Raw genomic sequence first — 26,974 nt, 5'->3', positions numbered from 1 at the left:
AAGGGCAGAAAAGATTCGGACGCAAATTTTACTCAAATAATTAAAACGAGCGACTTGATTTCCTGGTCATTACAAACTGCTCGAGGCATGGAATTCTCGGCCAGCAAAAAGGTGAGAGACGCAATCTTCTGTTAAACGCAATAATTTAATAAAAATTTACCGTACTCTAACAGGTATTTCACGGTGATTTGGCGGCCCGCAATGTCCTATTGGCCGATCACGGAATCGTCAAAGTGGCCGATTTCGGAATGGCCAGGCATTAAATGAAGGATTACGAATGCGAAAAAGGGGGAGAAGTAAATCAATAATCGTCAGACCTAATTACACTGATTACTAATCGTCTCGTTAAATGATAGGAATTATTTCCAGTCCAGTGGATGGCAATAGAATCCCTGACCATCAACATTTATCCAGCCAATCAGATGTCTGGTCCTACGGGATTCTCTTGTGGGAAATCTTTTCCCTCGGCAACGTTCCATATCCAGGTAGGAAATTGAAAGAAAAATGAACGACCCTTTAAAATGAATTTGCATGTCGGCTGCAAGTAATACCACTTCCTTTTTCCAAGCAATGGAGAATGGCTGGGTGGGAAATTCAAAATGGTTGCCGAATGGAAAAACCGGAATACTCGCCCAATTTCTTTGGGAGAAATAATGAAAAACTGCTGGCAAAAAAATCCAAATGAAAGGCCAACTTTCTCTCAACTGGCAGGGGTGATCGAAAAACAAATCGAATCGCTGGTCAGCTTAGATTATTTGAATGTGAATAGCCCAGCAAATGAAGTTGGTCAAACCGATGAGACGAAAGTCCGTCCCAATTCTAACAAATCGCTTGAAAATTGTTAAATTATAAAACGATGTGTTGTATGTAAAAAAGAATAATAAATAAATGTTCTCTCGTAAAGGAATAAAATAATACGAAGTATCACTGACTATAGCTCGATACAATTTAACTTCGATCTGTGGAAAAGGCGTTATTCTTCGAGAAATGTTAAATCGACCATTCTCAGGTAAAAATATTTAAAAAAAAAAAGAAACCCACATTAATCCTATCCATTGCCTTGGTCGACAATTTCGATGACTCGGATGTCGTTCTCGTTCCCCAAATTTAGGAGTCGCCAATCAACATTATGTTTAATTGTTTACTCATCTCATCCAAGACGATAGTTAAAGAGGAAAGCGAAAAAAATTTGGGACTCGGTTATTTTTGTAGTGAGGACAACTACTGACCGGACAAAACCATGAACGACCATGAACGACATTTACAAGAAATCCAGAAATAAAAATAGAAAATAAAGCAACTCTTACTGGTTTCTCGCCTCTAGTTCGTAGTTTGACCATCGCCTTCCTGTCCATCAACATTCCGCAGCTGCCAAATGCTGCTGAAGGCCTCTTCAGGTGCCACTTGTAGTCGTCACAGTGCAATGAAACAGCTCATGCTTTGTTTGAATGGAAGCGGCGAGACACGATAGGACACCACATCCCGTCAGCCTTTAAAATCGGCAAAAGGCAGCATGCAGAATCGTCCATTCGATTCCGCTGGAATCGTTTCCTTGCTCGGTGTCCAGTAGCGGAAGTTTTGCAGTGACATGTGCAATTGGCTTCTGTGACAGAGGTGGGGGAATAAAAAAGAGGATTGAGTTGTGTCCTTGTGAATACATTCACACACACATGAATGTACACAGAGACCAAGGAAAAGGTAAGAAAGGTAAGAAGGGAAAAGAAAGTCCAATTCTGCTCGACACAGATGTGTGCTCCAATCAAATGGGAGTTAACCTGCAAAGAAAAAAGACAAAACTTATAGAATCGAATTGAAAACACTCGAAAAAGGCGAGCTTGTATTGGCTTACGAAAAGTTCACTTCAACATCTGTGGAAGTAGACATCAAGGTCATGCCAAAGTATTTCCCGTTGAATATGGCATAGTGCCCTTTGGAATGGAACGTCACCTACTTGAAAATGATGAGGCAACATGCAAATTTTACTTACTGTAAATATAAGAATTTACTTTAGTAAGGCGTGTGGTCGATCGTCCGCCGAGTAGTAAAAAATATGAATTTCGTAGATCAGCGATCAGTGTGTGCGATGTGCGATCAGTGTTGAAGTGTTGTAGGAACAACTGATCAGATATTAGAGCAGGAGGATTCCAGTAGGCAATTCTGGAAAAAAAGAAACATTTAATTATGTTCATAACCATCAGATGAGAAAATAATTCCAATTGAAATGTGCTTTTCAAAACTAATTTATAAACCAACAGAATGGACATTTCTGAATCGAGGGAGTAAACAGTTTTAAGCATGCAAATAAAACTTAACATCAGGGTTGAACCGTTTAAAAGAGTTTTCTCGTACAATGGCTACATTTTGAAACAAATACATCATGTATTTTCACAGAGGTGTTTTACCCTAATATACTGTGCAGCCTAAGATTTGAAGTGATGAAAATGTTTGGACATCTGCTAAATTGCATACAAATGAAAACATTATTTCAGATTTTTTGTCGTCCCTGTCATGCAGTTTTCACTCATATCACTCACATATGTACTCATATCAACAGCATTCATATCAACTGCAATTTAATCTAGATAAAAAATATATGGAAAATCAAAAGCACTAGTACTGCAAATTTCATATTCAAGTTAATCCAAGGCAACTGTAAGAATCAATATTCTGCCACAGACTACGAAGTGATTCTGCTTTCAAAGCTTTTCACGGCTTTTCACTTTGCCAAAAACTCTTACGATAATATTTAAAAAGACAGAAAGACAAGGGCCTTTAAATAATAAGAATGAAAAGCCAAATTAATAATTACCAGAATGTTGATCACAGTTATCATCATGCAACCGTTACAGTAAAAAGGCAGTAAAGGTAGAGTAGAGCAGTAGACTAGAGGCACTTTCCGTTTTTCCGAGATACGACTGAAGACGGCGACCATTTTGAATAAATTAACGAAATACGAGGGAGGGAGCATTGCTGCCAAGTTGGCTAAATATGAACATGTTAAAAAGGTAATCGCGAATTTGCAAATGGAAACTGATTGAAATATTGACAAAATCTTACCGACATTAAAACATGAAATATTTTTTCGATTGAACATTAAAATAATTATTAATAATCGTATAAAAAAGTCGTAAGTACGAGACGAATTCGTGACGCATAATATTTACCGTGCACCTGTGAACTGTGAAGGAAGAATCCCGCTTCAAAATCATATCTGAATTGCTTTTAAAAAATGGAGCGAATAATTGATGATTTGATGGAGAAATAATACGTAATTCGTTGAACTGGAACTATAGTCACGGTCGTTGGAAGGAATGCAACGGCTTGTCCGGAAAAAAACCTCTGTTTTGTTTGGTTTGATACTAGATCAGATGATTCAGACTAAAAATTAAGTTCTACTCTCCATCTGTGTTGAATGCGGTTCAATGTTCTGTTAGTTACCAACAGTGCTAACTTGAATGAAAATGGAAAAGTTAATGGGAAGGTTTTCTAAAAAATATAGAGCCAATCTGTGGCAATTATCGTGCATCCAATTCGTTGCCGGAGAACAAAATTGTTTTCTCTGCTGCATTGAAGTTTCTTTTAGACTCGCCGAATTGAAAAGTTGCATGAAGCACAACAGTGTCAGAGCACAACAGATAAGCAGTCTGTCACCTTAACCACTCGACCAACCACCACTTTCCACACTAGAAAACGAATTACCTTCTACAGATTGCCTTTAACCGAGAAATGTTAGACCACCCGTGACTGAAATGAACAACTTTTTATTTGAAATGAGCCAAGAAAAACTTTACTTCCATGTAAAAATGACAAAGAGAAAATGATTCACTCTTTCCTTTTCTCGCGATGGATAAACGGAATCGAACATTGTTGCCTGCATTTGATAGAAATAAAAATAAGTACGGGAAATCATTGTCAAGAGAGAAGTTTAAATAAAATTAAACGAACCAAACAGAAGCGCCAGATCAGTTATCACGAGGTTGATGAAGATTGATTAGGCCTGTATAGATAAATAACAAAAATTAATGAAAGCAAAATAAATTGTGATCTATTTATTCATTTACCTTTAGCGCTGTGACAAGAGACCAATTCCTGAAGGTGAAGTGGAAGTCGATCCTCATCGAATGGAATCCTGTGCCGACGGATAACTCGAGCACAATAGCAAGAAAGTTTAAACACAGTGTTGATCAGCGAACTGAAGTAGGCTTCGGCTGCGACACCTTTGTCTTTGTAAATCTTCCCATTTCTTTTCACAATATCGAGAACAGTGTCTCCGTTATCTTCTGCCATGTCGAGATGAGCTCCAGCTGCCACTATTGCCTGAAATACGGGCATGTATTCATCCGAATCAATCCTTTCTATTCCGGCCAGAATGTGAAGCGGAGTTCGACCTTTTTCGTCGATGGCGTTAGGATCAGCTCCAAGTTTGATGGTCAGTTTGATGGTCTTGAGGTATTCAGTGTATGGAAAATCTCTATCCAGGAAAACTTGAACTCCAGCGTGAAGAACAGAAGTCGTGCGGTCTGAAAAGTAGTTTCGGATGTAATTGGAATAATACTTCTCCAAATGCTGCTTGTCTTCGTTGTTTAGATAAGGAGACATTGACTCCATAACGAAAACTAAATCCCAAATAATTTCAGCGAAACTATCGTAGTCATCATTGATGAAAGATAAAGACATCAATGCCGGATTTGGGAAACACTTGGCAATCGTGGCGATGAACTTGGTGGCGGCCAGGAGATTGGCGTGTGAAAGATCTTCTCTTCCTGGGTATCCGGGTGGTTTCTTGGCCAACAAAGCCAAATAGCGAGACGCAAAACCCAGGGATTTCATAAAAACATTAAATGACTGGCAGGGAAGAAGTTGTGGATCGAATCCAGTCAATTGTTCCAGGATGAGCAGAAAAGTGTTGATGACGATTCTCTTCAACTCAGTCGAGAGGTCGATTTCATTCACGTAATCTTCCATCTTCCACGTACAAAACTCGTACAAACGTTGGATATAAAATGAAGGCCCGTAATTGGTTTGGCTGGAGATTCTTCGAATGACGAGAAGACATTGACGTTGCATTCGAACGTTACACCTTAGTCGAACTTCCAAATCGCGATTAGCTTTGTTGCGCTCGAAATCTTCCTCCAATAAATCCAGTTCTTCCATTGTCATGACTTCTTCGGCAGATCCAAAAACCACAGAAGATGCTGCAGATGTAACTCCCTCGTAAGGTGTCTTGGGCAGAAGTGGCTCACCATCAGATGGGAAGTAACGAAGTTTCATGGCTTCTCTCCAGCACTTAAACATCAATAGTCTGTCTCCTTCAAAAAAGTTACGTACTGAAGCACCAATCAGTTCAAGGGCAGTTATCTTGTCTGGCCGAGTTAATGAAGTGGACTTTAAGACAACTGTGGAAATGATGAGCAAAAGATTTGTAGAGGGTAATTGTTTAGTCAGGTGATAAATTAACTCAGTAATTGGAATTTGGTGATGAAAAAGTTGATCAACAGCAATCAGAGACATCTCATTTAACTTTCCAATTTTACGATCACATGTTTTCAGAAACTTCACCAACTCATCAATCAGAGAAACATTTCCCCCTTTCACGGCAATTACCAGGGGTGTTTCACCCGAGGGGTAGTCAACTCATGATTTGGGTGTACGAATATTTAAATAAAAATATATTTTTCCGTATTTTTTATATTTTTCCGTATTTTTTATATTTTTTCGTATTTTTTATATTTTTTGTATTTCTTATATTTTTTTATATGTATGTTGTTTTGTGAGTAATATTTGCCTACTGAATAGTATCAACGTACTTAAACTATTTTATACACTAAAAAAATTGAAATACTACCGTGCAACTTATTTTTCTATAGTATTTAAATTTTTTTCCTACTTAACATACTTATTTTAAAAATAATAGATTAGGCTGTGACCGGAATTGAACACGGGACTACCGGGTAATAGTCGGACGCTCAGCCACTGTGCCATTGTAGATATTATAATTCCTTCACAATCCTATGGTATAAGAAGACGGGATTTGGGACTTAGAAACTTTTCAGAATGTTCAAACTTCACTTCCAATTTATTAAGGTGGAAAAGGTACTTAAATCCATTGGGCACTTATTTAAAAAACTTATTAAGAATGCAAATTAAAAATAAGTATGTTTGCCCCAGAATAAGTAAGAATGCTGAAAAGTGCAAAGTTATATTAAGGAGGAAAAGGTTCATACATTACCCTGCACGGAAACTGGGACAGCCGCTAGGTGGTTCTTACGAGTATCCTGTGTAAAACCCCTAGCGGCTGTCCCAGTTTCCAGGCAGGATACGGTACCATTGGGCACTTATTTAAAAACTTTATTAAGTATGCAAATTAAATTAAGTACATTGCCAAAGAGTACTTAATTTGTGTATGTACTTGATTGTTTTAAAAGACACTTATTTTAAGATTATTTAAGTATGTTCTCCATATTAAGTGTAAAATTTTTACATTAAGTGCAAAAATTCTCCTTTTCAGTACCCTAAAACACGTACTAAACATGTTCATTGCAACCTTTTTGTGTAAGGCAAAAAAAAATTTTCGTGTTAAAACTTTTAATATTTTTAATATTTTTAATATTTTTGATATTTTTTCATATTTTTCATATTTTTTCATTAAAAATACGGGGGTGTACGGATATTTTTTCGAGTTGACTACCCCTCGGTTTCACCTTTCTCATTGCTTTTGGCTAAACTCGTCAACACTTCAATTTCACTGTAAGAAGATATAACTAATTGAAACTTTGAAACTGATATTTCGTTGACAGCTTCGTAAACAAGGCGATTGCAGTCTTCTGCTCTGCCTGCTGAGCACTCGGACGAAGCCATTTTGTCAATTTTTATTTTTTGAGCAAGATTGAAATCACTATAGCGAATTATGTTCCTCAATCACTTTCAACTGCACTAACTTAAGTAAGCTTAGAGCCTTAGAACGAACGTCCGTATTCAACGTAAAATTAAAGCAATAGAAAAATTGAACACAAGAGCGATGACAAGAATCCACAGCAGGATGGGAATCGAGTACAGCAGAAGGCTTTTCCTGATACCCGATTTGGTTAACCGTATTGTTAACCAAAAGCCAGACTGCGCGGAATATTGTTGGCAAGTGTAATTTTCGGCTGCTGTCAAGTCAAGTAGGCCTACTCATCAAGTGTCATGTTGTTTGAAATTGTGTTCAGTTGCATTACAGTTTCAATTGTTCACAAGAAGTATTTGATAAAGTAATGAAATTTCATAATTTTTCAAGCGGGTGAGAATTCTAATAACTATATTTTGCGAAACAGGTCTTACATTGGAAGTAACAGAAGGTGGATTTTGGGATATTGGCAATTGAATGGCCAGACAATTGAGTCTGGTGAACATGTTGGCAATCGAAAGTCTGCTTTCAAGCAAACGTGCATGAGGTGTACATTTATAACTGTTCAAACAACATGTCTACTATGACTGTCATGACTCCCAAACTTGTCGTGTTCACCATTGATGTTAGAGAGCCTATTGCTGAACTCTACTCAGATGCAGCGAGTAAGAATTCATAAATTAGAAATCATAATCACAGATATTGAACTAATAAATGCTTTTTGTAATCTATAGATGGAAATAACAACAAATTGAAAGAAATGATCAACATGCACCCTGCCAAAAGTGAAACACGAACAGGATTACATGAATCTATACGTTAACGCGTCAACGAGAGCACAAATTCGCCAGTGAAGTGGTCGTTTTTCTAGGCCTTCGAACCACGACTGCCGGTCAGGGTTATTATTTCAAGAGGGTTTTCGATGTCAGAAGAGATGTTACATTTAAGAAAAAATTCATATTCAAAATAATAGTGACTCTTTCCTGTATGAGTAAATAAGGTTTAAATAAACACGAATTTTGACCGTCATCATCATTCAAGTTTTAGCACGTTTTATCTGGTACTGGTATCGGTATTGGTATGTGTCAACGACTAAAACATTGGTTTACAGGAAGAGCTAGAGATTATCGTGCCCTACCATCTTTACAGAAACTAAAAAAGGAGCTTCAGATACCAGAAAAGAGTACAATGTCATGTCCCAGTGGAATTTTCGTTTATTGTTAGTAGGCACTGAAAAAGAATTGAAAATTTCGGGAATTAAAAATGAATTGACAAACATTTTCATTTCTTGTTTAGTATTTCGCTCAATACTTGAACCATTGCATTTGCAACAGCAAGTTTTTTTTCTTCGGTCTCCTGGATGAATGCATCTCTTTTTGCTGCCCGATCGTCTCTCTCTTTCTGTCTTTTTTCAGCATTTTCCATCCTTTTCTTTAAAGTTATGAAACAATGAATACATGATGAGCATAAATGTGTCAATTGATGATTTATTCTATGATTACCTGTTCCAAAGACTTCAGTTCATCCAGACTGGAAGCTACGTCACTCATAATCTTGGCAGATGCACCCAATTTAGTTTTCTTCTTGGCGGGTACTGAGGGACCACCTAGCAGTTGTTCCGCTTCATCGGCTTCTTCCTGTGTCATTGCCCCGTGTGCCACCAACTCAGTGTTTTCCTTCCTAATTAGTTCTCTGTCTTCCTCGTTATCTATGGATGACATAGATTCCGCAGCTCTTTTTCCATAGGGCATGGAGCTGCTTAATGCTTTGGGCTTCATAATTGCTCTACTACCTGTTAAGTTATATTAATAAACGGAATGAACATATGAAACAAGTTACAAAAAGGTTTTCTATACCCATCAATTCCTGAAGTTCCTCATAAAATGGTGGTGGTGCCGACGCACCTTTTCCAGTTTCTGATAATGAGTCGCTGAAGTTTGTATACGACTTTTTTATATTATTCCACCTGTCGTACACCTTTGACCAGACTTTTTCTGGTTTACGACTGATTTTAATTCCCCTAGCTCTCATTTCTCTTGCAATCGAAGTAAACAAGATAGATCTTCGGACTTTCTTGTCCGTAACTGCCTCCCACCGTTCCTTAATGATGTCCAAAAGAACGACAGATGCATGATTATCTAATTCTTTCCGTACTCGTGATCTTTTGCCGGACCAGAGATCGTTGTCCGTGTCATCAGCTTCTTCGCTCGCCCCATACGTTACTGCTGCGCTGACGGTTTCAGATTGACGATTTAGCTCAGACGGAACGTCAAAATCAAGCTCGCCGTTAGCCTTTTCTTGGTGATCCACATTCACTACAGATATGGGCTCTTCATTCTCTTGGGCTGATATAAGTTCATTCATACCGTTGATGGCATTCTGCTCAGTGGGTTCTAGGCACGGTACATCATGATGTTCTAGAGGCACCTCATCGATTTCAACGGAAACCATATAGCTTGTTCCTGAAACACAAAGTTGTTTTCAGTAATTCAGTCACATTTTAAATGGAAAATTACATACCATCATCCATTTGGCACGAATAAACGTAAAATGCGTCGCACTTAAAAGTAATAAATCCATGCAGGATCGCATTTCCCTTAAAATCAAATTCACGGTTGCCTTCCATGGTCACAGTACTTACTTACTCAACAACTGAAGGGTAACTGAGCTTGGCGAAAAATGTTTCGAAGGAAGAGTTTAAAAATGTGACAAAATATACTTTTTGTGCCAATTAACATAATTTGCTTTTTCTTTCCTACCCCCTCAAACCTGACTTTTCCTTCGAAGATTTTTACGCATAATCCAAGGTCGTGAAAGTAAAAGAAAAAAGACCTTCATTCCAAAAACAAAAGTAGAAAATGGGAAAAATTTTTCTCTTTTTCTAATTTTATTTTTCTTCTCAGTTGATATCCAAGATAGTTAAGATCACGGTCATGGATAACTGCGCGCTTGTGGTGGGTTGCAAAACTGTTTTTGACTTAGTGTTGTCTGACATGCCAGAATTCGAATCGGAAGACGAAGAAGATTTACAGCCTTCTTATAGTCTTTCAAGAATTCTCTTATTAGCTAGTATTGGAATTGCCGGAAACATTCGAGAATGTCATATCCGTGTATCGGGGTACGTTGAAGCGAACGGAGGATGTACAACATATAAATACGTTATAATACTTTTTTAAAGCTGTTGGTGGAATTAGATATTTCAATATTTCATTATTTCGTTAGGTTTGTGCGCACTGTCATACCACAGTTTACGGATGCGGATTTTCAAAGCCATTTTCGCATGTCCCGCCCATCTTTTGAAGCGTTGGTTGTGTTTTGCGACACCCACAAGCTTCCGGATTCCGCAATTTTTCCACATCGTTCAATACAACCAGTGCCGATGAACGAAATGTTGTACATGACGTTGTGGTATTTGGCTAATCAATGTACGCATCGCGAAATTTCAGTGCTTTTTGATCGATCCATATCGACGGTTTGGAGATCTGTCAACAATATTACAAAGATTATTGAACGACATCTCCAGAGTTTCATCAAATGGCCAACAGCTGAAGAGGTTCCTGTTATTGCCGAAAACTTTCGACACATTGCCGGATTTCCTGGCGCAATAGGAGCTATGGATGGGACACATATAGAAATTGTTACACCGTCTGAAAATCAGAAAGATTACAACAACCGGAAAATGCGCCATTCCCTCATATTATTAGCTGTGTGTCTCCCAAACCGTGCCTTTTCCTACACCTTTGCTGGATTCCCTGGTAGTGCGAATGATTCAAGAGTTTTCCGCTGCTCTGATTTGGGAGTCCGTCTTGACGAAGATCCGACTTCCCTTTTCCCTGGTGCACAATATCATTTATTGAGTGATTGTGCATTCTCATGTTCACCTCATATCATGCCTTCCATAAAAACAAGTCTTGCTAACACTGTTAAAAAAAGAAACTACAACACGATTTTATCAAAAACCCGAATCATAATCGAGCACGCATTCGGGGCCTTAAAAAACACATGGCGCCGACTGCGATATATATATGCCCATGTGAAAAAAGCTTCACGGATTATCTCCTGCTGCTGTGCTTTACACAATTTCCTTATAAGCAGAGGAGAAAGAATGGTTAATTACCGTGCACTCGATGCTGATAACGAAAATGTTGATGAAATTGCTGATGACTGGTTCGATCTTCAATCCGGAATCCAGAAAAGGAATGAGATAATTGACCTGTTGTACTATAATAACGATGGTGACTATGACATGGAAGACGATGAATAAATGACCGTATCAATTACATACCCAATATCATTTTCTTAATTTCTTCGATCTCTCTGTTGAGTTCCTGAGAAGCTGAGTGTTCCAGTTGCCCGTATAAAGTAGCCCAGTTCAGCTAGTTTGCCAATTTCAATCCACACTCCATCAACAAGAACACACGATAGTGACAATACCAGTACCAGATAAAATGTGCTAAAACTTGAGTGATGATGCTGGTCAAATTTCGTGTTTATTTAAACTACTTTTACTCATACAAGAAAGAGTCACAATTATTTTTTTAATGGATTTTCTCTTAAATCAAACAATTAGCTCTTGCGACTTGAAGACTTAGCTTTCTGACGGAATAGTTCTTGAGATAATACACCTGACTTTAGCAGTCGTGGTTCGAAGCCCTGGAATTTGTTGTTATTTCCATCTATAGATTACAAAAAGCATTTATTAGTTCAATATCTGTGATTATGATTTCTAATTTATGAATTCTTACTTGCTGCATCTGAGTAGAGTTCAGCAATAGGCTCTCTAACATCAATGGTGAACACGACAAGTTTGGGAGTCATGACAGTCATAGTAGACATGTTGTTTGAACAGCTATAAATGTACACCTCATGCACGTTTGCTTGAAAGCAGACTTTCGATTGCCAACATGTTCACCAGACTCAATTGTCTGGCCATTCAATTGCCAATATCCCAAAATCCACCTTCTGTTACTTCCAATGTAAGACCTGTTTCGCAAAATATAGTTATTAGAATTCTCACCCGCTTGAAAAATTATGAAATTTCATTACTTTATCAAATACTTCTTGTGAACAATTGAAACTGTAATGCAACTGAACACAATTTCAAACAACATGACACTTGATGAGTAGGCCTACTTGACTTGACAGCAGCCGAAAATTACACTTGCCAACAATATTCCGCGCAGTCTGGCTTTTGGTTAACAATACGGTTAACCAAATCGGGTATCAGGAAAAGCCTTCAGGTGGTACTAAACAGTCGTCTTGCCGCCGTTGCTATGGACGCTTGTTGTTATTTTTAGGCGGGAAAACCAAATTTTAATTAGTAAACAGCAACCGATTCTAAACGATTTTCGAAAAAATCTTAGTAGAAAAATTGTAAGATTGAAAAAGAGAAATATACAATTAAACGATCAGCATGAATTTCTACACCACTTAGGTTTCTTGAAAGAAAAAAAAAATTGAAAGAATTGAAAGTTCAATAATTAGAATTGAAACTTTGGAAGTTATAATTGGAACAAGTAAAAAGGTACTTTCCCAGGTAGCACACAGACTCTGTTTCAGGTCTGTTACAGATCTGTTTTTGAGAGTCTGTAAATTGTTTGGAGTGAAACACTTTTACAGACTGTCATACAGGTCTGTGACAGATCCGTAAAACGGGATCACCATTTACAGACCAAAAACAGATTTTCAAGAAAAAAAAGATTTGCCTCCGTCTGGTATCGAACCATTAACCTCTGAGTTCCCAAGCCAGTACGCTTGCCACTACACCGTCAATCGATATGTAATTGTAGATATATTTCATAATGATGTATATTTCACAGTTGTACACTTGTACATTCAACAAACAGTCTGACATGTCTCTCTCACGACACTGATTGCTACATATGACTACCACTGGTCTCTTCCGATAGTAACAAGACCAAGATTGGCCCCACACCAATTATAAGTCTTTATTATACCTATTTAGGTGATACTTCTCCGTCCGGTGGATAAACAACTATTGTTGTTGCTCGAGTAGGCCTACTGAACTAAACTCATAGCCATTAGCCCTGCATTGACTATTAGAGTGTAACTTCTTACTGCATGGTATTGCAGTGATAATACACATATAAGAAAACGTTTAATTCAGTTTTCCATTGGGAATCCTAACATGAACCATACTTGGGATACAGACACAGATAAGATTTTTACTGACTTATAGGTGTTACAAGGGAAATACTGACCCGTACATACCTGGGGCACAAACACAGAACAGATAATCACTGAACTAAGTTTTACATAGAAAATACAGACCTGTACCATACCTGGGGTACAAACACAGAACGGATAATCATTGAACTCAGTCTTACATAGAAAATACAGACCTGTACCATACCTGGGACTCAGAACAGATGATTACTGACTTATGTCTTACAAGGGAAATACAGACCCGTACCAGACCTGGAGTACAGACACAGAACAGAAACATATTGTACTCGGTAATACAGAGTAAAAACATGCATGTGACATACCTGTAATACAGAAGAAAAACAGAATGTCTTTCTACAGAGTAAAAACAGACAAGTGACAAACATGGGAAACAGAGCTAAATCAGAAACAATTTTCTCAAGTAAAAAACAGATCTGTAACAGGTCTGTAGTACAGTTAAAAACCAGAATTATGTATTACAGAAAGATAACAGATCTGTTCCAGATCTGTGAAACAAACGTTTACCAAATCCTGTAAAACAGAGCAATTCCAGACAAATTTCATGTAAAACAGAGATGTAACAAGCCTGATACGGATCTGTTTCACAAGTATGTGAAACAGATCGGTTACAGGAATCTGTAACAGCTCTGTGTGCTACCTGGGTTATTAATTTAATCAAACTTTGTCATAATACAATTCAAGGTAACGCACGGGACGTAAATTAAATAAAAGCCACATTTGGAGGCGAGAGATGATGACGATCCTTATCTTGAATATATTGAATTTGCTCTTCGTTCCTTCTATTAAAACAAAACCAAACAAAACACAAATAAGAATTTTGCGGTCGAGTCATTAGCTAACGGTGATACTAGATGTTGCTAGATGTCACCAAATAGTTGCCCAATCGCTAGACGTCAGTTTTTTAGGTAAAATGCAATCAGCAATCGGGCATTCTATGTGATGTGCGTTTACGTTCGATTTGACAGGTAATTCAAGTTTGGCATTCAATTAACTCCCATCGTTTTTCATTCACATTTACTTATCTTATGGTGTGTGCATTGTGACAACTTTCAGAGTACATAGGCCTAAGAGTCAGTTTCCCATACTGATTGAACAATTTTAACGTTTAAGAGAATTCTACATTCAATATCATTAAAAAAAAAATTTACTAGTTTCTAAATACTATTTACCAAGTTAAACTTTCTACATTCTTGTCAACAATAAAAAACTATTATAATACTGAATGGTGTTTATACCTTGTTGCAACCACATGAGTGTTGTCAAGTATGCAAGTAATCAAATCAAGGAATGAAAGCACTCTCAATGGGTTTCTCTACCAGCTGGAAACCAACAGTTGCTGTCCGATACTTTTGTTCAGACAGCAGCTGACTATTTAAGAATTCCATGTGATGAGAAATTTTGATCTTCTTTATCACAACTGAATAAAAGAAACATGCAAAATTAAAAACAGAATCACTTATAGACCAAAAACACAATGTGAAATGTTTGACTAAAGGTATTCTTACACTGCTTTTATATCAACACTTCACAGACAAAGCTGACACATATAGTAAAATTCTTACCTAGTTATATTGATATTGATCAAATTACAATCAGCCTGTTGAGGATATTGAGAAATAGCCTGTCAGGCTATTTAGATAACTAGAAAATAAAGCCAAGTTCAGTTACTACTGAAAATCTTTTTGTTTTGGTAATTTTCATTTGAAAGTTTGTCTGAAAAAAGTATTACCGAATTCAGAAACCTGCTAGAAACCTTATCTCATAAAATGCAAACAGAACAGTAGTCAGTAGATGACAAAACACAGTGGATGCTGCGCCATCTCTCTCCAAACTCAAGAATGACGTCATGCCGTGAAAATGGGTTGCGATATTTACTGGGTATTGTCAACAGCTTAATCTTTAAACGTACGAATAAAACTGAATAGGGGACCCATTCAAAAGTCATTCTGTGCAGCGCTCTCTCCCTTAACAATATTATTGTTTGTTTTTTTTAAATTGTGTGGTTTGCGATTGTACGTGGTAATTAATCAATCAGTTAGTAAACATCATACACCCAAAGCACTGACCACTGATCAGTTAATTGATTTCAATTATGTTTTAAGGGTATTACAACACAAAAATGACCGGTGATGTAACTGAAAAACTGTTGAAAATGTCTGCATCGGGCAGACATTTCAAGTTGGGGACCCTTGACGACGCCCGTAACGATAACATCGTATTGTCAGGTATTTAAATATTAGTCGAATACTTTTTCGCTTTATTATTAAAAAATTATCAGGTTAGTATCTGTTGTCCGAAAATGATTCAGAGAAAGTTATTATCACTACTCGTATTGAGAAAATCACCTTTTCATGTATCGAATCTTTTAAACTAAGCGGGAAATTCAAATATCTCGATCTAGTTAACGGCCCTCATCAATTCAGCGCACTAATGGACATGATGGAACTCGTCGGCTAACAATGTCGACACAAGGAAAAATCTTCTTCAATCAAGTATCCACGTCACATGCTAATATCGCACAGCTGTCAAGAAATTCAGCGCAGAACAATTGAACGAGAGTAAAATTTGTTATTCAGACATGGTCAAGATGGCCAAGACGGATGACAACGGAAATGCAACTCATGTTGTGACCCAAATCCAGTACGGTACCGACGCCACTTTCACTTTCACAAAACAATTATCTAAGAAACCGAGAACGAGCACGAAGAAACTAGCTGGATACCAGTATCGAAAACTTTTTGAAAATCCTGTCCGGAAGCGCGGATGCCGGCGGAAGCGGTGCGGAAACAAATTGGGGAAGCGAGATGGACATTCAGTGCCATTTCGAAGGCGATTTACCACTTCCCAGATACCTGAAAGCTACCAAAACGTACACAGAAGCCATCGAGTTTGCTAGAAATTTCACTCAAATTCTAACTGATTCATTCGCAAAAACCCTTCATCCGGAAAAGAGCCCCTCGGCGTACCTACAACTGTTTGGCTCCACCCACTCGGACTAATGCACGAAGGTGTACCGACCATCCGCTATCAAATTAGCCTTCCGTTGGCATCCGAATATTTGGGAATTCCGCAGGACCCTGACGAAATGAAAGAAAAATTAACTGACACGCAAATGGAATTTTAGTTAACTGCATTTGGCGAGGAATCGCTGGACTGTAACCAATATTTCACCTTTTTGGCTCAGTTGAAGATGAAAGTGGAAGAAATGGTCGCCGATATCCGAAGCGGACAGGACTCGATCAGGAATCGAATCAATAGTGAACGATTCAATACCAATCGTCTGGACCACTGGCTGGAACGAAATAAAGAACTCTGCGCGATTAATAAGTTTCAACATCAAGTAGCACAGCAGATCAAAAATAAAATCACGGTTTCCCATTCAGCGCAAAGTTTGCGGGAGCAAATGTCCAGTTTGAAAATTCGATTCGGTTTTGAACTCGCATTCAAGTCACGAATAAAATTCAACCCTTCTACAGAACTAATGGCGCTGCTAATCAAGGATAACACATCTGAAAATATTGACACGACTAAAAGGTGTTGGTGGGAAGAGGCGGACGTCGTAGAGCGAATGGAAAAAGACGTTTCAGTTTTCGTGAAATTGGCCGAAAAATTGGCAAAACAATTTTAAAATCCCTTGTCGAACTTTTAGTTAGAAATAAAATCGACAAAAACGCCAAAACGATTGGGAACGAAATTGGGACTTGGAGAGAAATTGGGAAAAAGAAATCAAAGAAATCATTCTAATATTGGATTCCAACGCATTGTTCTTCTTCAAGTAATAAGCCTTTCCTTCCCGCTATGAAAATGAAATGTCACGGCAACAGAAAACCCTTGGCGATCCGTGGAACGTGAATAGACCATTTACAGGAGACATACCGAGACTGCAGACTGTACTACTAAGTAGTGTAGATTCCAATCTTTTAGTGGTTTAGTCGATCTATCAACCGTCCCATCTCCGAGTGCAGTTGGTGCAACTCAAATTGAAATGTGTTGAAAACGTTTTGTTTTTAGAACGGGCGTAGTTTAGCTCTATATTCTTAATTTAAACGAATTTTGTCAGCTGGACAAGCTGGCTCATGATTAAAGTAACACCCGACTAAAAACCCATTTCAAACCAAACCAATAGTGGCAAAGGAATGAAAAAGCAAATCAAACCGCTCTTACTTGTCTCAGCTGTTTCGTAGTTTGAACTTTGAAGGTTGCCCGTTCAGGCGCTCAGCCCACTGTCCATCCGTCCGGCACCGGGTTTGCTGTCGACGATGAATTGTTTACGGATGATCAGACTGACACTATGAAAGAATAAAATTCAAAAACACCTTTAGTTATTTACTCTTCAACTGTGTTCAAAGTTCTAGTACCTATAGAAATATGCACATAATTAAAAAAAATGGGAAAAGTTTGAGAAATCCTTGCGCCAATCTTTTCAAAATTAAAAATAAAGTAATATAATCTAGGTGCTTAAATGACATGATGGTCTTGCGGAGACAGAACACATTTTTAAGTATTCCACCATTAAAGCTTTCGGGGAATTAACTGCATGAGCCCACCCATGAAACAAAATAACAAGTTTGAAAAAAGGACTCACTCGCAGACAAGAAGAAGGTGCTCACTCCACCCGTTCCCGTTGGATTGACGCCTGCGAATTCCACGATAAATCAAACTTTATTAGTTATAATAGCCCAGGGGTTCGTTAAGTGACCACTTTTTTTGTAAGCCAATCGGTGTTGCCGAACCTCACGTGACTTTACCCTATCACCAATAAAAAGCCTGTTTTTCCTCTGGAAAATGACAAGCTTTTTAGCTTCGTCGAATTTTTATGAAAAGATGTTAAAGCGAATCGAACATCTTAAAGCTATTGTGGCAATGTTGCATTTAAAAATTGACTATATATTTGGCAACCACTTGACGTTTTGTCGTATCTTTACGGTTGACAAAAAATGGCGAATCTTTACACCCAAGCACAAAATTTAAATTATTACCTTTTTGATGTAGAATATTGTGGCCGACTTTTTCGTGTTCCAATTACCAGCAAGGAATTCGAAACTCGCATCAAACAAGGTAAATTTAGTCTTTTGTAACATCGTTTTATTTTAAAAATTGTAAAGTACACGTTATGCATGCATTTGTTGCAGATGCCACGTTAAGGTTGGAATTTGTTAAAAAGGTGCAAGCTAAGATTGCAGAAAATGATCCCAAATTTCTCAGTTTTGAAATAAGTATTTTATTTTTATTAGTTTTGTTTTTAGTATTGGTGCTAATTTCGATGTGTATTTCAGTTAGGGAAGGAGAAGCCACTAAGCTGAAATTAGTCCCATCAACTTCTGGAAGTAATCGTGCTCTCTCACCAATGCCAAAAGCTGCCCAAGCCAACAATCATATCGACAAGAAAAGGAGTGCAATACCAAGAAACAATTTATTGCCGATTGCTATAAGGACTGAGGCCCCTGTCAACGAAGAGATCAATGGTACAATTATATTCATTTATCTTCTTTGTTTTTGCTTTATTCCCATAAGCTAACATTTACATTTTTCATCGCAATCTTTGTATTGCACACTAAGCAGGTCAATCAAATTCAGGTGCAGCAGCTGTTGCTGGTACTGCTGGTGCTGGGGTTCAGCGATGGACTTTTGATGAAGTCAGTACCTTACTAGAATGTTATGCAATTTATGAGCCTCGTTTCTCCAAGAAGATGGAAAGAACAGCCACGTTGTGGGAAAAGGTGACATACTTCAAAAATGTTGTTCTCTCTTCCTAAACTTTCATATTTCTTCCTTACTTCAGTCTTTCCTTCCTCCCTACTCCCTCTTTCCTTCCTTCCTTTTCTTATGGACATTGTTATTAGTTTTTTTTTCAATTGAAATATGAATTTGGTTAAACTAAATTGAACACCATTTTTCAATGCCGTTTAGGTCAATAAAGAAATGGAAAAGAGAGGAGTGAAGACTACAGCTGAAAGATGCAGTGTTAAATTTGCAGCAATGAAGAAGAGATTCAACGAGCTAAATGATCAGAATGTCGACGGTGAAAAGGGCCGAAGGGTTCAGTGGCCGTTTTTCTCTAAGATGAATGAACTTCTAGGATTGTCGGATGCCTCAACGCTCAAACACGTGCATGGCGTAGGCGCTGACTCCTCCAAAATGCGGGATGATGACTCCAATCCGTCTACTCCTCCACCACCCAAGAAGTCCAGAGCCAGGAATAATAGAATTACCCATCCGGAATCAATATCCCGTTTAATTGAAATTGAAATGGACCGTTCATCGATGGACCAGGAATTCTTAAAGGAAATAAGAGCCAGTAATGCTGCTAGTTTAACGAAAACTGAGGCTATCGTATCAGCGTCGAAGGCCTTCGAGAACCTAGCTAATGGGATGTTAAACAAATTCCAAAATATGCAAGGCGTTGTTTCTTCAGAAGTAAGAGAGAAAATTGGTCTTTAATTATATTTAACTCTTTTTATCTTTAATATTTTTCTTTAGATGAGCGTAATACATCAGTCAGAAGAGGTCGACTAATGGCAGAACACATTGAAGAAGATGAATTGTGAACGAATGAACCTCAAAACTTGTCAGAGTGCACTACCACCCCGTTTCCTTTTGTAATCCACATTTCCAAAGAATTCACCATTGTTTTATTTCGGTTATATCCCCAATTTGTACCTGATCTCATTGTGCAGCAGTAAATAAATCTTTTTTTTGTTACCATGGGATCTAACGGTTTATGTTTCTGTGTGTCAAGCACAATGTTGTTTATGTCCATGTATTAAACCATAAAAATTCGTGTGTTGAAACCAAACAAAATGAAATGAATAGGCAAATACGAAAGCTCTTTCAAATATTATTTGAAATTGTATATTTGTTGTTCGAGATGTTGCGTCATATTTTCAACAATCTAAAGGAAATTAAACGATGAATTGTTCTGCAATAAACTGTCTTTTTTGTTGACCCTCTTCGGTCTCTCTCTCTTCGTCAAACTCGTAATCCGGATCCTCTTCGTCATCCAATTCAACGTCTGGGGCATCGTCAAGCCAGTTGTCATGGCGCAAACCGAAATTATGGAAACAACAACAAACCAATAACGTACGGTGTGCATACCGCATTCGGAAGTAATCCAGGAACTTTACTCTTCGCCACTTCATTTTTAATAGGCCAAATGCTCTTTCCACAACCTGTCGGTCCCTCTTAAGAGCTCGATTGAAGGCCATTTCATGATCTTCTAGTTCGTGGTTATTGCGAAAAGGAACGAGCAGATGTTGCCGAAGTGGATAAGCTGTATCTCCGAGAATATGATAGTTGGATCGTACAAGTTTAGCACCTAATGCTCTAGAGAGGGGACTGAGACGCAAAACTCTTGCATCGCCTATACTTCCCGGAAATCCAACCGCAGCGTCAATTATTTCCAAATCATGAGTAGATACTATTTGAAGCTTAATAGTTGTTTTGCATTTTCTGCTAGTATAAGATGGCAACTGGTTTAGTGGTTGTCGTATTTCAAATTCTGTGGCATCGATAGCCCCTAAACAAAAAATGCTATTCAGTGACAAACAAAAAAGATTTCTATCGTTAAAAAAAATACCTAGACTGTCTACAATTTGAAAATGTTCTGAGAGCTCTAAGTATCTTTCTTCTCTCGGCCATACTATGAAGCGGTCAGCCATATTGTAAATAACCATCATGGTTTTCATAACCACATAGTGTACCGTCCCTTGATTCATCCCAAACCGCCTTGACAAAACACGGTAGGCTTCACGGTTTGCTAAACACCAGATCAAAATCATTAGCTTATCCGTTACAGGTAGGCCAGTATACACATAGTCAGTTAATATTTGCGGACTGACAAGCTCCACTAGAAGCTACAAAACAAAGAAATAGAATATATACAGAAAATTGTGTTGACATATATTTCATACCTGGAACGTTCTTTTTGAAAAACGAAAATCTCGTTTGAATTGAATTTCTGGGTACGTTGCAAACCACGTCCCTACATATGCGGTGTAATAAATAGTTCTGTTTGCGTGAATTCGATGTAAGATCAAACGCTGGCGCTGTAATAACTGCCTAAGAATGTCTTGTCTTCTTCTTAAAATCACAATCTCAATAATATTATTGTCATCCTCGTCAGCAAGTTGGACAAATAACATAAATTGATTAAATAGAACTGCAACTTCTTGAATAAAATCCATCTGACTTGAATTCACGTTTAAAAACAAACGTTATTCATGTATTAGTTACCGTCTGCAACACAGAGTTACATTTTTAATTTATGTAATCTGGCAACATCATAAAACTATAAAAATAATGAAAAAAAAGTGGTCACTTAACGAACCCCTGCCGTTACGGCGTTAAGGCACTTTTAAAAGGAAGTTTGATTCCACGGTGCAAGTTGAACGAAGAATCGTCACTTTCCTCAAATACCAAATCAGATATTGTAATGGACAAGGTGATTTGTTTAAGTTTGCTCTTTTTTTCAAAGTTCCGTTGATCTTATTGTTTATTATTTTTCTTCAAGAATGATTTAATTCTACCAAGCTGGGCATATTCACCCGTTTCAAAGTTGCCATAATTTCTAACTGCCGCTCCTCCGACTACCCCGCCCATTGGCTGGACGACGCCTCTTACTAAAAAAGGTTGACCAAGATTTAACGACTGTGATTCAGTGTCCGATGGGTTAGCGTCAAGTACCCCACGAGTGGGATCACGTTCAAGTGCAATTTCCTCTGGTGAAGATTGGGTAGAAGCAGCAGAATTGAAGTCGCACGAGAGAAATGCAGCTGCTAAACCAAGAACAAGTGCCCTTAAAAATGATGACTGGGAGAGTGTGTGGAATGGCTCTGTCACGTATAAAGATTTGAAATTCAGAGTCGCCATGGAAGTTTTTGATGTAAGTTAATTTATTATTGTTTTTCAGTCTAGAAAATTAACAAAAAATTTTCTTGAAAATTTGCAGGTGAATAAACCGACTAATTTTATGAAGTCCGTTATGCCTTTGTCGTTAAAAGTGGTAGGCAACATCGATAAACCGGAAATAGTTTGGAACTACTTGAAGAGAGTCAAAGAAACGATCGACGCAGAAGTTATTTTTCTGCAATGCACTCCTTCGTCTTATGCTGATTGGAATCTGTACCTGGCGTTCTGCAAAGCTTGCCAATATATGGGCATTGCCGTCTTAGGAGGTGTTTCAAGCCCTATCAGGAATTTGTATTTTTATCTTCCAGCATCAAATTTAATTAATATTTTGAAGGATTATTGAAAGAAATTGATAATAATATGCCTTGTATTTACAGTGTTTGAGAACCGGGCTTCGAACTTATTATTGGGAATTTTGGTCATGTGCACTGGGCAACGCAAATTCTGCATTGATGACACTGCTCGTGCTGTCGGCCCTTGCAAATTGGTGAAGATTGATAAAAGTGTGGACAAGAAGAATGCAAGCAACACATCTTGATATAAAAAAAGTCGGCCCCAAAATGTGATTCCAACGGATGTGAAAACTTTACCGTCTTCTTCGACCCAGCCGCATAATCGTGCGGTCGCTAACATCCGTCAACAAGTCCAGCAGAAACAGGGCATTCTTCTGGTCAATCCAATCCAAACTTAACCTGATTCATCAAAACTAGAAGCGACTCCGTCCAAGGTTGCAAAAACAACAAACTCCGAGCCTACTACCAGGGCGTTAGCAAGATTTGCATTGAAGGAGGCAATGTGGGGTTCCTGTCAATGGAAGAAAGATCTTGTTTCGACGAAGCCACCGTCAAACAAATTGCTACAGAGATAGAAGAATCCTTTTTTTCCTTCCTAAACAAAGACGTCGGTCCCAAGTACAAAAACAGATATAGGAATTTGATCTATAGGATCATAGATAAAAAAATAATAATAACAATAAATAATAATGTAAAACATATTTAACGTGCACTTTTACAAATAATATGGACAAAGGCACGGCAATGACTTGGGGAAGAGGAAGCATAAAAAAATCCAGAATTGCTCCGCGATGTCGTCAACAAAACAATTTCACCAGGTGAGTTTCTTATTACCTCCAAAAAAATTTTTTCGTTTTAAATTATCGTTCATTTGCTTTCATTTAAAAGTATTTAATGCTGTCTGAACGTCGTAACTTAATAAGTTTTGTAAAATAATTTTTCCGTATTGTATTTTCAGATGAATTAGTGAGACTGTCGAACGAAGAACCTACGGGCAGGGGTTTTGCCGAGTGGCGCACGAAACGGGCAATAATCCAGTAAGAGTAAAATCATCAAGACAAGAAATCTCAGGGCATGTGCAAATCAGCTCTTGACATTTGGCCTGTAAAGATATTTAACGACCATTGTAATTCTTATTACAAAATTACGAACGTCATACAATATACGAAATTTGCGAACAGTTTTTTTTTATTTACCGATTCTCGGAACTATGCGGTTTTTTATGCTTGGCTTGGCGCATTGCGTTTTCCATATCTGACCAATCTGACAACGCCATTAAGAAAGACAGTAGGGCGCTACAAAATTTGGGAAGAAACGGTTGTAATTCGAGCTCTATTTTTTAACAAATTTTTGAACAGTAAATAAGAACGATAACAAATAATTATACCCTATATACAGACTATCATTATTCAGCCTACATACATAGGGTGACATAGAACACATAGAGAGTAGTCGTCGCATCCTTGACCACTGGATACAATGTTCGAATCCCCAAAAGGAGCTACCCTTCACCTGAAGACAGCCTCATGCTGTGCTATCTGACCATCCTCGAGTGGAGATGTTTCTTCGTTCATCTCAAGAATGTATGACGTATGCAAATTTCCATGACTTTTCAGAAGCCCGTCTGTTTGGTGAAAATCTAGAAAGAAGTGGACCAGAAAATGGATTTAGCGTTCGAGCGTTTTTGGGCGAAAAAGGAAAATATGCTTATTGCGAAATAGTTAAAAATCTTGGTCATCCCAGTTTTTTTACGAAAGTTATTGAAGCAATGTTAAAATAAATAATATATAATTCACTAATCGTATATTGTTGATGACACTAGGGATACACAAAGCCACATTTGAGACACACATAAGAAATACAGAGCACATACAGCGTTACCACACTCCACGAGATCACGGACAAGAAGAAGGAAATAGGAAGCCCCCCCCTTTCTAAGATGACTCCCACCCACGTTGCCAGACTTAAAGAAAAGCCTGGCGTCGTCACTTGCTCAAAGGAGGGGAAGGGGGTAAAGCGGGTTTGCCAAATGGACAGCCGTTTCTAATAAGCAAGAAAATCAGAGTTGGAGAAATTGGTTCAGTTGCGCCAAGACCTGCACCATGGCCTGTACAACTCATCACAAGAAGCTGTTGAAGACACCCTTGCTTATTTCCGAAGTATTTTATTATTTTATTTTTATCTTTCGATACTTTTCTGATGGTATTTTGTTTTAATGATGTCAGGTTCCTTTGAATTGGGCACTAGGGGAGACCGGGGTTAGATGGCCGTTTTTTTACACACCCGGGCTTGCATTCCGTAATTTTCACTGGTATAGTTAAATTTTTTTAAAAAATTAAAGCTTATTTACTTGGCTAAAATGTAGCGTAAAAAAAAAAATACGTAAAGGTTTTAAATATATAGTATTATTGAGTGGTTTATCACTTTGCTTTTAGGGAAAATCGCCACCGCTACCAGGGGCAAGTTGGCCGTCAAGAGAAAAGTAAAAGCTGACGAAAATAATGGGTCAACTTGCCCCAGCTAGCAGACAATGCTAAGTAAATGAGGCAACTTGCCCCAAATATAAATGGCCGATTTACCCCATGGTAGATATTCGGCTTCATATTTAAAAATGAAATAGTTATGTACCTTTAAATAGAAAACCAAAATACACAAAGTTTAGCCCAGACAATAAGCTTTCTTCCTGCAAAAGATCATATATACTAGTTAATTACTCAATACAGAAAAATTAATAGCGAAAAAAAAGTTAGAAGTTAGTCAAAAATTCGTTTTCCCCCCTTAAAATCTATATTTTTTACAGCAGGCATACGGTACTTAAGTAAAAACATTCTAATTATCAAACTAAACAATATGGCTACCCTGAAATTAGCTCAATTTCAATTTTAATTAAATAAATCAGAAAAGAGCGACTTACCCCTGGGCCAACTAGCCCTGGTCTCCCCCTACTACCGGTAATTGGTCGTCTACCTTAAATGAATCACAAACTGCTTATATTGCTCCAACTCCGGTGAAAAGCCAAACTGTTGCCTGGAATGCAGCTTCGCATTTTTGTACTTCTGTGATTTCGACCACAAGCACAGCGCCAATGTCAACAACAAGCTCCAAAACATCCAACGACGATGACGATGACGATTGATAATTTGGCTGCAGATTTCAGAAAAGTAGGAGAACAGTTGCCTGTTGCTCCGTCACCACCGCCTGATGATTTGATAGCTTTTGTCGATGCTTGTACATCAAGTAAAAAAAATGCAACAACCAAGAGAAGAGCGATAAGGTTAGGTTCCCAGTCGAGTTTGGATGGATCCAACCAAGTGACAACCGCAAGTATAAGCATTGCACCACCAGCTAGTTGGTGCTCATGGACAATTCCCAAAATGAAAAAATCTCGAGGAAATGAAGATCTGGCACCTGAAGCCGACGCTGGAAGAGTCAAAGGAAGAACGAATGTGGACGGTAAAAAATCTGGCCGTCGGGCGAGCTCTAGCAGTAAAAGAAACCCTCCTGTTTCGAAGGCTAACGTACTTCTAGTATGTGACAGAAAAAAGAAAACTGTTAATGCAGATCCTCGGATTTGCCGTAAGGTAAAACGCAAATTATTAATATTTATAGCTAACTGTTTAGTAACCATTTTTTTTTTCATTAATGAAAATGTTTCAGTGCAATCAAAGAGGACACACGTTTTTAAAATGCCCCAATTACCCAATCGGTGGAAGGAGTGTTGAGAAAAACCATATTTCTCTTAGCAGCGCTCCTTCAGTTGGCATAAATTTGGCAACGAATGAAGATTGGAGTGTTGAAAATTCTAGGTCTTATAAAGAAAACTCAAGATGCGATGTCTCCAGTAGAAGGAAGGTAGCGGGAAATGTTTATAGTTGGAATCGAGGACAAAAGACTCTGCATGCCACCGAACCAAAACCGAGTGACAATTGGAGAGCTAGTGGTGAGGCTTGGTCACCATTTCCCAGTTTTCTTGATCTACCTTCTACTTCGGGTACTAGCGGTGTAACGCGAGCTGGATTGGACAAGTGCGACATACAACCAAATGTGAATGAAAACTTTCCTACACCTAAACATGTAATCGATGTGGAAATGAGATGGAATCTTGAAGAAATTTAAAGTTTGAGGAAGCACGATTCACTACAACCTATGGGACAGTTTTGTGAGATGGAACTTAACAAATCGGATGTACAGGTAACTGTTAACTATTAATCAATATGAACTAATACCAGAGGTTGCTGTGTGATCTTGACTTCGATCTGATAGCTTCTGTATTTCACAAATAGACAGAGATAAAGCCAGTCAGAGAGAAGAGACACAATACATAAATTAGAATGAGGTAATTCACATCAAGATACATCAAGATCATTCTTACGAATAATGAGAGAACAGCAATGTAACATACCTGTCAGAGAGAAGAGACACAATACATAAGAGTGGTGATTGACACCCACTGACTTCACTTGCTTATGGACTGGCAGAGCCAACTAGTGGTCTCTCAAGGCACTCTGACAGATAGAAGGGGGAGGAAGGGAAGTTTGGTTATAGACAACAAATCAACACACCCACTCAAACTGAACTGAATACACCAATATTTGAACAAGATACTGAAATCTTCCGGCTTCCAATCCTTTGGTGAAAAGGTCGGCAAGTTGATCTTTCGTGCTGATATGTGTCACGTCAA

At 38.1% G+C, this 26,974-nt stretch overlaps 5 protein-coding genes across 5 annotated transcripts; 3 read left to right on the top strand and 2 right to left on the bottom strand.

The window, feature by feature from the left end:
• Positions 1-3,962: 3,962 nt before the first annotated feature.
• On the bottom strand, positions 3,963-5,511 carry LOC124325042 (protein fem-1 homolog CG6966-like). Its single transcript, XM_046784402.1, has 2 exons — positions 4,062-5,511; positions 3,963-3,997 (listed from the first exon to the last, which is right to left on the bottom strand). The coding sequence occupies exons 1-2, from the start codon at positions 5,509-5,511 to the stop codon at positions 3,963-3,965; spliced, it is 1,485 nt and encodes a 494-aa protein (XP_046640358.1).
• Positions 5,512-9,879: 4,368 nt separating this feature from the next.
• LOC124325026 (protein ALP1-like) lies at positions 9,880-11,150 on the top strand. Its single transcript, XM_046784401.1, has 2 exons — positions 9,880-10,004; positions 10,109-11,150. Exons 1-2 carry the CDS (start codon positions 9,880-9,882, stop codon positions 11,148-11,150), a joined length of 1,167 nt encoding a protein of 388 aa, XP_046640357.1.
• Positions 11,151-18,030: 6,880 nt separating this feature from the next.
• Positions 18,031-19,934, top strand: LOC124320864. Its single transcript, XM_046783773.1, has 6 exons — positions 18,031-18,151; positions 18,226-18,309; positions 18,370-18,558; positions 18,656-18,813; positions 19,004-19,510; positions 19,574-19,934. The coding sequence occupies exons 1-6, from the start codon at positions 18,031-18,033 to the stop codon at positions 19,607-19,609; spliced, it is 1,095 nt and encodes a 364-aa protein (XP_046639729.1). The 3' UTR covers positions 19,610-19,934.
• Positions 19,935-19,995: 61 nt separating this feature from the next.
• On the bottom strand, positions 19,996-20,751 carry LOC124325010. The gene is made up of 2 exons (XM_046784400.1): positions 20,670-20,751; positions 19,996-20,609 (listed from the first exon to the last, which is right to left on the bottom strand). Exons 1-2 carry the CDS (start codon positions 20,749-20,751, stop codon positions 19,996-19,998), a joined length of 696 nt encoding a protein of 231 aa, XP_046640356.1.
• Positions 20,752-25,412: 4,661 nt separating this feature from the next.
• On the top strand, positions 25,413-26,490 carry LOC124324978. The gene is made up of 2 exons (XM_046784398.1): positions 25,413-25,874; positions 25,951-26,490. Exons 1-2 carry the CDS (start codon positions 25,413-25,415, stop codon positions 26,407-26,409), a joined length of 921 nt encoding a protein of 306 aa, XP_046640354.1. The 3' UTR covers positions 26,410-26,490.
• Positions 26,491-26,974: the final 484 nt, after the last annotated feature.

The sequence above is a fragment of the Daphnia pulicaria genome, chromosome 1, assembly GCF_021234035.1.
Source record: "Daphnia pulicaria isolate SC F1-1A chromosome 1, SC_F0-13Bv2, whole genome shotgun sequence".
Taxonomy (NCBI): Eukaryota; Metazoa; Arthropoda; class Branchiopoda; order Diplostraca; family Daphniidae; genus Daphnia; species Daphnia pulicaria.
Note: the sequence above shows the minus strand (reverse complement) of the source record. Positions and strands in the feature narration are given on the sequence as shown.